Source organism: Papio anubis, chromosome 15 (assembly GCF_008728515.1).
Source record: "Papio anubis isolate 15944 chromosome 15, Panubis1.0, whole genome shotgun sequence".
Taxonomy (NCBI): Eukaryota; Metazoa; Chordata; class Mammalia; order Primates; family Cercopithecidae; genus Papio; species Papio anubis.
In genome coordinates this window covers 24,034,625-24,049,905 of record NC_044990.1, presented here as the reverse complement: position 1 = coordinate 24,049,905, position 15,281 = coordinate 24,034,625, and the positions used below count along the sequence as shown (strand labels likewise).

The following is a 15,281-nucleotide window of genomic DNA, read 5'->3' as shown; positions in this document are numbered from 1 at the left end:
CCATTCCCTCTTCTTGTGCCGTTTTCCACTGGCCACTAGGTACTGATATGCATACTTAAAGAACCCTCCAAAGACTACTGATTGAAATAAGTGAATAGAAATGGGTTTAAATCAATATGCAGTTGCTATTACTGGTTAATAGGATTTTATTCCTTTCTTGGACACAGGATGATAAAGTGACGTTGGCTGCTGCAGAAGGAGTTCACCACCTACAACTTCCCCAGCATGTCTGCTGAAAATAATCAGTTATCAGGAGCATCACCTCCTCATCCTCCCACAACTCCCCAATGTTCCACACAGACCTTACCTTCAGAGAAAGAGGATACTGAAGTAGAACTAGATGAGGAAAGTCTACAGGATGAATCTCCAGTTTCTCCAGAGGGAGAGTCTGGGGAGGACAAAGAGTATCTGGAGGAAGAAGAGGACCTGGAAGAGGAAGAGGATCTGGTGAAGGAAGAATACTTGAAGGAGGAAGAGCATCTGGGGAAGGAAGAGCCCATTCCCTCTTCTTGTGCCGTTTTCCACTGGCCACTAGGTACTGATATGCATACTTAAAGAACCCTCCAAAGACTACTGATTGAAATAAGTGAATAGAAATGGGTTTAAATCAATATGCAGTTGCTATTACTGGTTAATAGGATTTTATTCCTTTCTTGGACACAGGATGATAAAGTGACGTTGGCTGCTGCAGAAGGAGTTCACCACCTACAACTTCCCCAGCATGTCTGCTGAAAATAATCAGTTATCAGGAGCATCACCTCCTCATCCTCCCACAACTCCCCAATGTTCCACACAGACCTTACCTTCAGAGAAAGAGGATACTGAAGTAGAACTAGATGAGGAAAGTCTACAGGATGAATCTCCAGTTTCTCCAGAGGGAGAGTCTGGGGAGGACAAAGAGTATCTGGAGGAAGAAGAGGACCTGGAAGAGGAAGAGGATCTGGTGAAGGAAGAATACTTGAAGGAGGAAGAGCATCTGGGGAAGGAAGAGCATCTGGAGGAGGAAGAGTATTTGGGGAAGGAAGGGTATCTGGAGGAGGAAGAGTATATTGAGGAGGAAGAGTATCTGGGGAAGGAAGGGTATCTGCAGGAGGAAGAGTATCTGGAGAACAAAGAGCATCTGGAGGAGGAAGAGTATCTGGGGAAGGAAGGGTATCTGGAGAAGGAAGAGTATATTGAGGAGGAAGATTATCTGGGGAAGAAAGGGTATCTGGAGAAGGAAGAGTATCTGGGGAAGGAATGGTATCTAGAAGAGGAAAAGGCTCTGGAAAAGGAAGAGATTCTGGAGGAGGAAGAAGCTCTGGAGGAGGAAGAGAATCTGGATGGAAAAGAAAATCTGTATAAAAAGTATCTGAAAGAAGGTGAGTATCTGGAGGAGGGAGAGCATCTATGGGAGGAAAAGTATCTGAAAGGGAAAGAAGGTCTGGATGAAGAAGACTATCTGGAAGGGGATGAGTATATGGAGGAGGGCCTCCCAAAGGATGGTAGCTCTAGTTTACCAGGATGCCCAGGAAAAAAAGCACAAACCTGAGAGAGAGCCAGAGCACAAATTGTCAACCCTATCCATGGTGCTGACAGGTAGGAAGACTCATTTACTGACCAAGTTCTGCTCACAACTGTAATATAATAGCCTTGCCCCAAAGCACTGCACCAGCAAAGCAGGCAGGAAGACTTCATAAACATAAGCCATCTGTTTATAATAATAATTGTTATTTGTATCTTTCCTTTTTCATATTACACAAGTAATACATGTTCATTGCAGATGCTTTAGAAACTATATATAAGCAGGCAAGGAGCAGTAGCAGTGGCTCACACCTGCAGTCCCAGCAGTTTGGGAGGCCAAGGCGAGAGGATTGTGTGAAGCCAGAAGTTTGAGACCAGCCTGGGCCACATAGCAACACCTCATCTCTACAAAAAATTTTAAAATTTAGTCGGGTGTGGTGGCAGACACCTGTGATCCCGGCTACTCAGGAGGTTGAGATGGGAGAATCACTTGAGCTCAGGCTTTTGAGCAGCCTGGGTGACAGAACGCTCGTCTCTTAATAAAAAAAAAAAAAAAAAAAAGAGAGAGAAGAAAGAAATAAACTATATATAAGCAAAAAGAAGAAAGCAAAAATCACCACCACTTGACTATCAGATTTGATAATCACTTTCTGCACTTGTGATTATATCTTCCCCAGACTTATTCTATATATATACACACACACATACATGTATTTATATACACATATATATACACATACACACACCCCTTTTGTAAAAGGATCAAGCTTTATATTGTGTTTGTAACCTGTTTTTAAAGATATACTTATTTATATATTTATATAATTATATATAAACACTATATGTATATGAATAGCATTTAATATTATATACATTTAATATATTAAGCTTTCTAAAAATCGTTTTAATGACTGCATCGCATTGTATTGTGTTGATAAGCTGTAATATTTTTAATCAATCTTCTATTATTGACCATTTATTGCTTCCAATGTTTTGTTCCTTTTTTAAAATGGCATTTTGGTGAACTGTTTTATCAGAGATCTCTATTTCCTGGAATACATTCCTACACTCTGTTGCTAGGTCAACAGACACTGGTATGCTTCTCAGGATACCCATTTATCTCCCTTAAAGGAATCATTTTAGTCTGGGGGCAAGTATTTGACTTTAGAGTGATTTTTCTCATCCAAGGGCTAAAGTTTTTTCAATACTCTTTCAGCAACTGGCAGCATTTCCTCATGTTGGGTTTTATTATTTGACAGTAGCCTCCTTGTGCTGTTTGCTGGCAGTGATTAATGTGCTTTTGCTCATATGTCCCTGTAGTGTCTTCTCTTGATGTTGTGACTGCATGGCCATATTCTACTAGGTACAGAAATGTAAAGGTTGAGGTCACCTACATCATCTTCATGCTGGCCTATAAGTAGAACTAAACTATTTTTCTGGATTTGGTTCTGCTACCAACTGCAAGCATCCTAGGCAGCCTGAATTTTTAAATTCCTAAAAATCTGATTACACTCAACCTACATCCTAAAAGCTAGGTGTTATCAGCAGCCACACAGGCATTTACTGTTACATCCCTCTCCATCAAATCAGATGTACCATCCTTGATTCCTACTCCCCTCCTGGAAATTTAGTTGTTGCATTAGAGAGGTAATTCCGCTATTGCTGGGAAACTCTCTTTTCTGTGTGCCTCTACCATTAAGTTTCCTCTTGGAATCCTAATGTCCCTGCTGTTCAAGTATCAAATGTAATTCTAATACTGAAAAATAGCATTCAGGGCTTTTTCTCTTGCACGGTATGAATCAAGCATTCTTAACATGTCCCCTCTATGTGCTGGATCTTAGTAAATATATTACCCACTAGAGTAGGACAAATACAATGCTGTCAAGCGAATGAAACTGTGTATAAAGCAAACACTTTGAAAATAAATGTCCTGCTAACAAAAATTGGAGAGGCACTGAAGAAACACCAGGGAGATGCTGAAATGCCTTTCAAGGCTCATGAAAGAATGTCTTGGTTTATGAAATTCTAGGGCTTCAAGACAGATTGTACAAAACAGGTTAAGAAAAAATTTATAAGGAATTTCTTAACTTTTCAAAAAATATATATCAATATTTTTAGGTAGAATATTCTCCTAATACCCTTAAGATATAACTTCGTTTACCCTTGTGTTGAACCTCAGTAACTAACAAGAGTGCCTTCCTCACCTATAGCAGATGCTCAGTACATGTAAATTGAATCAAGTGATCATATTCACTTCCTAGAGCCAGTCACACTCACATATACATGGGTGCCCACAAATTCTTTTAAACCTTATCAATTAATTGGCATCTATAAAATGAGCCCTAGATATGACAAATGGGCTTATCTCTCATGCTGATGCATTAACTACTAGAGGTTAGTGGAAAACTACGCTGAGAAGAATTCTGAGGCCTTGTCTGGGCTCAGCAGCAAAGAGTGCTGTGATCAACTAGTAATGTCTGCCACAGGAGCCGACAGTGAAGGGGGTGCCCGAATGCCATTTATTTATCTACTTAATAGCAAATAGGAGTCTGTCATGAAGAGCACATTTTCCTTTCTCTCAGGATCTTGACTGCCTAGGTTTGAAAGCCAGCTCTCTCCCTCTCACTAATTGCATGAGCTTGGGCAAGTGACTTAACCTCTCCATGTCTTGTTTGTCTTCATTGTAAATAGGAACAGCATTAGCCCTACCTCATAGGATGTGTGGGAGGATTAAAGTGATTTAATTAGGTAAATCATTAAGAGATATGCCAGGCACATAGCATTTTAGGCCCAAGAAAGTGTTGGCCATTGTAAGTATTATTATATTACATGATGTATTATTATTCCCTTGCCATTGACTTGTGACTGGCCACACGCCCCTAGCCACATTACCTGCTTTGTGAAATGGACATAACCAAAAGATGGGACACAATGAACCAGGCTGTGGGAGGGATCTACACCCTCCACTCATCCACCCTACAGGCCGGTCAACTTCAGAGACTCCCACAGCCCTGGACAAATCAGGTTACATCAGACTAACAACCCCCACCCACCTCTCTTCCTTAAAGGCTTGATTCCCCCCAAAGTTTATGGGGAAATCCAGTAAAATTAGGTGAGCAACTTGAATATAAATGTAGCATCAACTGCCAGTGAATAATTGGTTAGTTGCATCTGATTGGCCTGCTGGGGGAGTTCAGATTTTGGATGCACAACATGGGTGTGAGTGCTGTGGTGTCCAAGTCAGAAAACCCAGCACACGGTGGGGCCTAGACCTTGGGCATGTCACTTATCATCTCTAGGTTTCAGTTTCCCCATGTGCAAAAACACCTTTCTCACAGTGGGTTGCAATAAGTAAATGAAGTAACATATCTGAAACTGCTTTGAAACTCCCCTGTACCATGCAATTGTAAGTATAAAATACTCTTCTAATCTTACAAGAAGAGAGGTGCTAGATGAGCCTCCAGGCTACATTGCTCTCCTGCTGCCGTAGAACATACTATAGAGTGAAACCACCCCACAATGAGACCCCTTTTAGTTTTTTTAGTACCCAAGACATTCCTAATGATAAATTCTGCCTTGTGGCAAATAATGCTATAGAGATGTCACAGTACATTGATTTGGATTCATCATGTTTTTGCCTCATCTTTTGATATACATAATGCATCGAATTTTATTTTCTTTACCCTGCTAGCTCTTCCTCAGCAGCTCCAAATGCTGTATGGCCTAACTGCTGTAATTCAGTTGCCATTTCCAGTTGAGAGCTGGTGTCCCAACTACCATTTCCAACAGGGAACCTAGCAATTCTGGAAATTTCAGAAAAAGGTGCAAGAGACACTAACAAGGCAGAGATGAGAAAGCCAGCCAACTTTTCATGCAAGGACGTTCACCTCTGTGACCTTGAGTCAACCACTGGTGGGTGGGGGGATGCTGAGCCCCAGAGCCGGTTGCCGATGCCTCCACTGTGCTCCCAAAAGAACAGAATTATTTTCTGTATGTGTGTTGTCCCAGTGAAAGTTAGGGAACATAGTCTGATGGCACAGGGTACATATTGTCTATTTCACAATCTCTATCTTCTTTAATTGTCCCAACCATTTTCTCTTCCTGCCCATTTCACAGATGAGCAACTTTGAGCTAGAAAGAGCGCATGTGACTACCCCAAGGTCACAGAAAATCATTAGAACAGCCAGGACAGGCTCCCAAACTTTCTCTCCTCTTCTAGTTGCTTCTCCTCCTTTCCTCCCTTCCTTCCTCCTTTCCTTTTTATGCTTTGTTTCTGCTTTTTAATAAGTTGTGTACCTATTTTAATTTTAGAAAAAGGACATCAAAAAAAAATCTTCTTGTTCCTTTCTTTAAAAAAAATGAAAAATTTGAAAAGTAAAGAGTAGAAAGACATCCCCCAACCTGTGAACATTCAAATATAAATAAAGCTAATTCACACTTAAGTGATTTGTATTCTGTCTCCTTGCCGCCATTGTTTGCATTTGTGATAGTGATGGTCCTTGTTGTGTGGTTTGGTTTTTACCATTTTAAACATGCTGTCTATACAAGGTAGTATTTTACTTTTGTAACTTAGTATTATAACTTCACCATTTGCCCATGTTGCTTAATTGTTAGAGACATCATTTTAATAACCAAGGGATATTCCTCAATAATATTTTGGTGCATGGGTAAGCTATGGATAAGGGAAGTGTTCACATTTCCTTTTCCAATTCAAATGTTCTGGTTCTTGTTTCTCTATTGCTTCCCCTGTTGCCATTTTGTATTATCAGAATTGGTGGCATATTTTATCTTTATCCCAAGTGTACAAGAAATTCTTGATGCCATATCACTCAAGGCAAACAATCAGGTGATTACGGGGACACAAGCAGGTCCTTTAAAATTAAAATTAATTCTTAAAATACATATATGCCCTGTACCTCAGTCACCTCTGCTGGACAGACGTCCTTCATCCCGAGACAGAGGGAGGCTTCTGGGATAACCATAGAGATAAGCAAAGCAAACTTGAATTTCCAAAATCCATGATTGCCTGAAAAGTATCTTCTTGAGTTCTCACTAATTTTATAAAATTTCAACCTACTAATTTTTAAAGGAAACCCTTAAGAGACACTACTAAAGAAAAGTAAAAATAGAAAATTTCTATAACGAGGGCCCTCTCCACGTACTTAACAACACATTTTTAAATAGAAAGATGCTTTTTTGCCAATATTGTTTTTTATTCTTTTTTCCAATAGAACCCAAGGCAAGTTATTCATCACAAACCATGCTTCTTCGTGATGCAAGGTAATAGTTTTCTTTTGGGATAAATCAGGTGGAAACTCCTGCTTAGGGACAATGTTTCAGCAGCCCTTGAAGAACCCAAGACGGGGTGTGGCATGGAGTAGGGGAGGAAGGAGGAGTTTAGTGGGGCTCCCAGAAGTTACAACCCTGCTTGCCTCTGCCACTCAGTCACTCACAGAGGAGGGGTGGGTCCCAAGATCAGAGTCCTGGGTGCTCAGAACCACTAGAGATGAAAGGGGCAGAGGTTGTCTGAGCCTGGGGAGAAGGTCTCAACCAGGAGAGACTGCAAAGGGCTCACAAGCAGTGCTCTCAGGGAAGCAGATGAATGAATGTCCCCAAGGGAAGGTGCAGTCTCTCCAGGAAGAGAATAGGTTTAGGCATATTTCCAAGGCGTGAATTCTCATTCAGTGAATACTCATTAAAATCCTGTGACAGGACTTGGCACACACTAGACGGTCAATGAAGTATCTGTGGAATAAGTGAGCCTCTGTGGAATATGCTGGGCCTGCTACGTGCCCAGCTGCAGGGGTCCACAAGCCTTGTCCTTGGCTTTTTGTCTTGTCCCCTACACTTTTTCCCCAAAGGATAATTTATCTCCACTAGATCTAAAAAAAAAAAGCACAGGGCCAGTTTAGTTACGGCGAGAAGCAGGAATGAAATCCCAGTTTTGCCAAGTAGGGGACTCATAAGTTACAACTTGAGGGCACAGGGCTCCCACGCAGGGCTGTCCCTTGACCTGGCGAGGCAGCCCCACTCCAGCTCTATTCCCCGCTGCACACCTCCAGGGACGCTGTGAGGCCTCTGACAGGTAACTCCACCGCAGGTGATGCACAAACGAGGGAGTGGCTTTCCAAAAGCCCCCGCTCACCCCAATCGCTGACACTCAAAGCAAGTGAAGCAATGTGGCCAGACACAGTGAAGGGGCTCGACAGTGATGTGACCACCTTAAAGATATTGAGAACTGGGGCTTTGGAGCCAGACTGCCTGGGTTTGAAACTCAGCTCCTCCACCCAGGCAGCCACTTAATCTCCTTGTAGCTCAGTTTCTTCATCTGTAAAATGGGGAGAGGAACAGTTCCAGCCTCACAGGGTTTTGGTGAGGATGAAATGTATATTTACTGAGCAGGAGGCTGAACAGTGACCAGTAGACAGCACACTCTCAGTAAGTGCCACAGATCCGTGTCATCCTCCATTCTGCACCCCACGAACCACCAGGTAGAAAACTTAGCATGCCCTGAACGAGAGTCAGGATTCCTGGTCAGCTTTGTTCCAAACACACACACCAAGCCAACCCTTTGTTCATATTTCAGCTGAGGGGGTTTCCAATGGGTTCCCAGGGCCCATGGAGAGCTGTGAGGATCAGAGAGGCCCTGGGGGGGCCTTCCTGGTGTCCACATCAGGCTTGGGTCCCCAGGGGCCAGATCTGGGCCTCCAAGTTCTCAGGGAGGCCCAGGATATTCTTCACATGAGAAAGCTGAGAACCCAAACCTTCCACAGACTCCTTTAGGCAGTAAGTGTTACAGTCACACGTGCACATGTGTGAGAGGCAAGGGTTGGGGAAGGATAGCAGGTACAGATCAAGCGTGTCATGTGTCCCTTATAAACAATCAGCCACCCCAGGCCTGGAGCGGCTCCCTCTCTCACTTCCCCATTTACTGAAGATCCTCCAGGCACATGCCAGGCCCTCCCCTCGCTAAAGCACTACAGAAGCAGGCCTCGAGCAGTCCAACTCCCCAGGATCCAGGATCCAACGTCTCCACCCTGTGTCCTCTCCATCGCAATGGAACATGGGCCTAGTGTTCAGCCCAGGTGACTGGAACCTGGTTCTGCTTCCTGGGAGGTGAGCCCTGGCAGGAACCCCAGAAGGCCCTGCGATGATCCAGCCTGGAGCAGGCACAACAGAGAGTGTATGGGGGGAAATGTACTTGATAGTGGAAATGACCAGAGAAGCCAATATTATGAGATAACTCTCTAAGTTTGTTTGGCAGATTTGACTTTTCTAAGTCCTTTCATGAGAACTGGCATCATCTCTGTAGTCCCAGTGGGCACCAGGTGAGTGAGGTATGACAGTTATCATCTCGCTAGAAGGATAAAGAAACTGAGGCCCTGGAGTGTCTACTCACCTGACCTTGGGGCCTGGAGCAGGACAAGAGTTGCCATGGACCTGAGGAATTCACCTGCATCCACCTGTTCTGAATCCCTGCGGTCACCTGACCTAGGACCCAAACATCTGGCCACTTACCCGGGGCCCCTTCTTGATGGTGTGTCCTAAGAACATAGCTGCTCAGCCCCAGCCCGCAGGGCTGGCACAGACCCAAGCTCCCCTACTTGTCCCTCAGAGGCACCTGCAAGATCTGCCTGTAACTCCTATAGACCCTGAAGGGAGCCTTTCCAGGGCACCCACCTGCGAGAACAAACAGCCTCTGCTCTCTCCCTCCACCTCTTTGCCTGAGCCCTTACCCAGACTCCAGCCCTTAACCCACTCCCCGCCCCTACACTGAGTTCCCTGGTGCAGATGGGGACAGGCCTAACTTACTTCCTCTGCAAGAGTAACAGCAAACAAGTAACTCACCCCAAGTGCCTCCACTATGTTGCAAGAGCCAACATTTAAGCTCAAGTGTCAAGAGCTGACACCAAAGTCTATGCCTTTGCTACCAACCATAGTCACCACCTATTTATATGTTGGGGATTTTTTTCTTGTGCCCATCTCTGCCAACTGGACCAGTTGACATGAAATAACTCCAGAGCCAAAACACCCCCAAAGACCCCTCTCATTCATTTGAATTAATTTCTTGCCCCTAGTTAAAAGCCAGAGACTCCTGAGAAAGAACACAGTGTGGGTTGATGTGTCAGGGTCATCCCTCTTGATCCTAAGCTGCCAGGTAGTGGAGCCTGCACCTCACACCCAGTGCCCTGCCCTCAGGCCCTTTGGAAAGCCTTCTTAATGGTGGTGGTGTTTGTGGTGAGCCGATTGCAGGGACAGACCTCAGTGCTTAATTTTAAACTGCTGCAGCATCTAATTCAGCATCTTTTCCACTCTGCCCAAAACAACCGTGAGGCAGGGAGAGGCACCACAATAAGCAGGGTTGTGAGCCAGGAAAGAAGGAGACTGTTCTGGAACATCTGTCAGTTATGACCACCTGGCCCAGTGGCCTTTGAAGGCAGCCACAGATCCTCTCATGGTTTAGTGAAGCAGCAGTGGCAATGTGTGGCTCTGCTGCCCAGAGTGACACACTGGCCTATTTTTCATGATTCACAGCTCGTCTCTTCAAACCTCGAGACGTCCATCATCCAGGTCTGGATGTCAAGAGCACCCCTTCAACCCCTAGCGTGCCTTAGGAGGGGTTCCTGACCTGGCCCCTGTCTGGAAGTTGACCTTCCTGTTCTCCCCTCTGGCAGGAGCCCAGACGCTGGCCCCTCTCAAGCGACCAACTTCTTGACTGTCCCGTTGATTTCCATGACCCCTTCTGCCATCTCTGAATCTGCCACAGAGTCTTCTGAGTCGCTTCTGACATTGTACAGGAGGAGCCAGGCCAGTCAAACGGACTGGCACTATGGCGGAACTGCCGGTGAGGAAAGCTGAGCTCTGTCGGCGAGGCCCAGCCGGGCTCTGTGGGCTGGGGGAGTAATGGTCTTGCAGCATTTTGTGCATGTGAAATATTGTAGCTTGAGTATTGCCTCTCACGCTAATGATATCCTACTGTTTCCGTTGCCCTCTGAGGTCTCATTTTGGGTGAGTTGTTAACTCCTCTCCTAGCCTTGCTTCCCGTTTCCTCCCATCCCAGACCCCCCTCAGAGAAAGAGCATCAGCAAAGTGCTGAAACAAATAGCGTCTTCCATCTTCCTGTCTCCTCCCCTGTTTTTCATTCATCTTCCTATTCTTGTTCTACATGAACACAGGCACGATTTCCCTCAGGGACACAGGCCATTTTCTTCCCAGATTATACACTGGCTCCCTGGGGTGACAGGCCATATCCAGATAATCATGTGGAAAATGGAAAATGGGACATGGGCCCACCACCGACAGTCTCAGCGTGAGGTCAAAGCCAGCCCTGATTCAGAACCCACCAAAACTATCTATGTAGCGAACCTTCGTGGCTACAGCTCAGACACACAGGAGAGAGTCTGGCAAAATTGCATTAAGGGTCTTCATTCTCTACCCAATTAAGCCCCGAAATCCTCACTCTGGGACCCTGGGGGTGGAAGACCAAATAGCATTTCTTGCCATTATTAATGATTTAAATCCAGCCTTAGTGGGATCGATCCATCACTGATTCACAGATTTATTTCACATCTGTAGTCATGGCAGCAGTAAATTAGATTTCCCCGTCACCTCCCCTCCCTGCCCCTATCCATGGCTGCTAAATTTTGTAGCTCCAATGTGGTTAAATGAGATTAGGAGGCAGAAACCCTATAAGAGAGAATGGAGAGGCAGAGGACAGGCACACACTGCCAGCATGTGCCGAGGAGTGTTCCACAGGCTACATCGGTTCACTGGGAACCTTTTTCAGTTCTGTGTGCTCCCACAGAGCCCCAAGAACTGGAACTATCTCAAAGTCAGTAAGCATGACCACCGAGAAAATCTGAGCATTTATGTAAATATTCATAAGAAGGATTCTGAAAGTCATTTACTGGGTAATTGCCAGTCAAGTGCCAATGCTAAGCTTGAAAGGATGCGGGAGAGGAGAAAGGTAATGGGAAAAGGGTGGGATATGCAACAGAGGGGACTTGAGCCTGTTCACACCACTGTGGACCCAGCCCATGGGCTGGCCACATGCCTGAAGAGGGCGACAAGAGGAACCAGGAAGCACAAAACTGAAAATGTAGCTTTCTAGCGCTTATCAGAACCCCTGCCTGAAACATCCTGGAATCTGCATTCTTAACCAGATCCCCAGAAGCTGCTCAGGGACATGAACGATGAGGAACTGGAGAACCTCTAGTTTAAGATGAATTGGTTTCAAGGCTCCCTCTTCCAAAGCATGATTTTATTATGGGATTGTTCAACCACAATGAGTCAAAAATGGTGTTCCACATGGCTCAGCCTTTCTCGACAAATAGGACTTTGGCCAAACATGGAGGAAAAAATACCCAGGTAAATCCTCGGGACCTGTGACTGCAGAGGGTGGCAGGTCTGACACGGAAAGGCTGCAACAGGCACAGGAAATGCTTCGTGATCCATATAAGGAGACGCTCTGGAGGACCGGAAACACTAGTTATGGCCTCATGTATCTATCCAGGCACAGAGCAGGATTATAAACCAAGTCAGCCAGAAATTCAACACAGAGCGTTACATCCATGCTCACAGAAATCCTCCAGACTTAGTGCCTGGTACATAGTAAGCATGAATATTTAATAAATACTTGTGAAATTGTTGTTGAGCCCTCATCTGATTCAAGGTCAGATCATGGTGATAAAAGGGTATATACCACTGCAAAAAAATTAGTCTTAGTAGGAAAGGAGCTCTGTAGATAGAAATATGTACACATAGAGGCATTGTGTGTATAGAAATGTGGCTGAGAATACGCAGAGGTGTAAGCAGAGGTCAGATGTAGCATTAGTCTGTTTCCACGCTGCTGATAAAGACATACCTGAGACTGGGTAATTTATAAAGAAAAAGACGTTTGATGGACTCACAGTTCCACGTGGCTGGGGAGGCCTCACAATCGTGGCAGAAGGGAAAGGCATGTCTTACATGGCAGCAGCCAAGAGAGAGAACTGAGAACCAAAGGAAAGAAGTTTCCTCTTATAAAATAATCAGGTTCATGAGACTTATTCATCACTACAAGAACTGTATGGGGGAAACCGCCCCCATGATTCAGTTATCTCCCAGCAGGTCCCTCCCACAATACATGGGAATTACAAGAGCTACAATTCAAGATGAGATTTGGGTAGGGACACAGCCAAACCATATCAGATGGGGAAGAGGATTGACAGCTCTCAAAAGTACAAACTGGTGTGTTTCCTTCAGTGGACTCAGATTTTGAAATATCACATACCGAGGTTAAAAAGATGAGGATGCTCTCAACAATAAATACAGGAAAATGGCTGTGAACTTTAATAGTGTCAGGAAAGCTGAATCAATCCCAGGATAAACATTCTTACCAAAACATAATAATAATAATAGTGATCATACAGGCAGCAGCAAAAGACAGAGGCCCATTTAAAACAGAATTGAGCCAAAAAAAAAAAAAAAATCAAGACAGACAGGCTAGTACTGTTTAGTGTAGTGTTGATGAACGATTCAGGGAAAAATCAAGTTGTTCAATTGCTATTTAATTTTGACTTCGCTGAAAAAAAAAATTATTCTCAAACTGAAAAGAGTGCAACAAAATTAGGTGAGAAATAGCAGGAACTAAAGATTGGTGAAAAGAAATCAAAAGAGAATGGTAACTGCTGTCTCCTGATCTGGATAAAATATACTCCAGAATGTGTACATAGTGAAAGAATAGCTTAATCTTGCTTCTGGTTTTGGAGGAATTGTGGGAAGTTGGTGAAATGAGTCTGTGACCAATCTGGGACAAATACTGAGAGCAAAATGATCGCAAGAAACCAGCCTAAGATCAATAGAAGCCAATCACATAATACTGGCTTTGAGGTCACTTTTTGACAAGGTTATCAGATTAGGGAACTGTGGAAACCCCATAGGGCGCAATTCCACGAGACATTTCATTTCCAAAGGCTTCCTGATGTTCCTGGACAAGATAGAGATAAATTAGGTGGGTGCTACTGTAAGATGATGTCATCACTAATAATAACTGATTGAACAGCACTCCAAGATACTGTTTCATAGATCAGAGTCGACCCGGTTTCCAGCAGAGAGCCGTGGGGCTCTGTCCAGTACAAAATTTTTTATAATAGGCTTGGATGCAGATTTAGAAGGAATATTTATATTTATAGATGCCCTGCAGCTGTTGAATGCTGAGGATAACATAATCAGATTCTAGAAGATTTTGGCAGGCAGAAACATCGGACCAGAATTAGCTAGATAAAAGATATTGGGGCCGGGCGCGGTGGCTCAAGCCTGTAATCCCAGCACTTTGGGAGGCCGAGATGGGCGGATCACGAGGTCAGGAGATCGAGACCATGCTGGCTAACACGGTGAAACCCCGTCTCTACTAAAAAATACAAAAAATTAGCCGGGCGAGGTGGCGGGCGCCTGTGGTCCCAGCTACTCGGGAGGCTGAGGCGGGAGAATGGCGTGAACCCAGGAGGCGGAGCTTGCAGTGAGCTGAGATCCGGCCACTGCACTCCAGCCTGGGCGACAGAGCGAGACTCCGTCTCAAAAAAAAAAAAAAAAAAAAAAAAAAAAAAAAAAAAAAAGATATTGGTCATTGATATTAGATCCTCCTATCAGGCCCCCAAAAACAGCAGGCTGGAGAAGTGCAGAGTGAGGAAGCCCTGTTTGTTGTTAGATGCTTTCTTCAACCACAAGCTCAATAATTCAATAGTATAATTGACGTCACTGCCAAAAAAGTTAACACAACCAGATACAACTGAAAGGTTATGTAAAGAGGATTTCATCCTGCTCTGCCCCACACTGGAGTGCCATCGCTGGAATGGCACGTTCAGTTTGGGGGATACCACACTCTCTAAGAACTAGAAGCAGCTTGGTGGGGGCTCAACAAAAAGGCTGGTGTCCTGGACAGTAAACTGCCGACCACCTCACACAAAGAACTGCTGAAGCAAAGGAAGATGTTAAGTCTGGAAGACACATGACTCTGAGATGTAAAAACTGACTTTAAATATTTGACAATCTGCCACACAAAACCAAGACCTGAGTCTTGCACTCCAGACTGAAGGGCTAGAATAGGACACTAATGCAATCCCACAGAAATATTTTAAGAAAAGAAATTATACCTAACAGTCAGAACTGTGCCATGGCACAGTGAGTTTTCTTGAAGTTGGAGAGCTCCTTGTCTGCAGAAGTGCCAGCCTCTTGCTGAAGAACTAATAGGCACTGATACGGCAAGTGTTCAAAGTCCTCCTAATGCCACAGGCCACCACACAAGGTTTTGTTTTTGTTTTGTACCCTGTTCGTCTTGAATTTAGGACCCTCCCATAAGCTGGTGGAGCAGTTTACTTGGCTTTCTCATCATGGCCCTATTAGTCCCCGCTATTAAGAATGGAATGGGCTGGGCGCAATGGCTCCCGCCTGTAATCCCAGCACTTTGGGAGGCTGAGGCAGGTGGATCACCTGAGGTCAGGAGTTCGAGACCATCCTGGTCAACATGGCAAAACCCCGCCTCTACTAAAAGTACAAAAAGTAGCCAGGTGTGGTGGCACACGCCTGTAGTCCCAGCTACTCAGGAGGCTGAGGCAGGAGAATGACTCGAACCCGGGAGGTGGAGGTTGCAGTGAGCGGAGATCGCACCACTACCCTCCAACCTGGGCAACAGAGTGAGACTCTGTCTCAAAAAAAAAAGAATGGAATGTAGGGTGTGTATGTGTGTGTCTGTCTGTCTGTGTGTGTACACACACATGTACACACATGTATTTAGCATT

At 44.7% G+C, this 15,281-nt stretch overlaps 1 protein-coding gene across 1 annotated transcript in view; it reads left to right on the top strand.

Moving 5' to 3' along the window:
- Positions 1-541: 541 nt before the first annotated feature.
- ERICH6B (glutamate rich 6B) overlaps positions 542-15,281 on the top strand; it is a 52,502-nt gene continuing 37,762 nt past the window's right edge. The window contains exons 1-3 of the mRNA XM_031655841.1: positions 542-1,361; positions 6,735-6,783; positions 10,179-10,348. Of these exons, the coding sequence (XP_031511701.1) occupies positions 722-1,361; positions 6,735-6,783; positions 10,179-10,348 (859 nt within the window). The 5' untranslated portion in view covers positions 542-721. The remainder of the gene's footprint in view (positions 1,362-6,734; positions 6,784-10,178; positions 10,349-15,281) is intronic.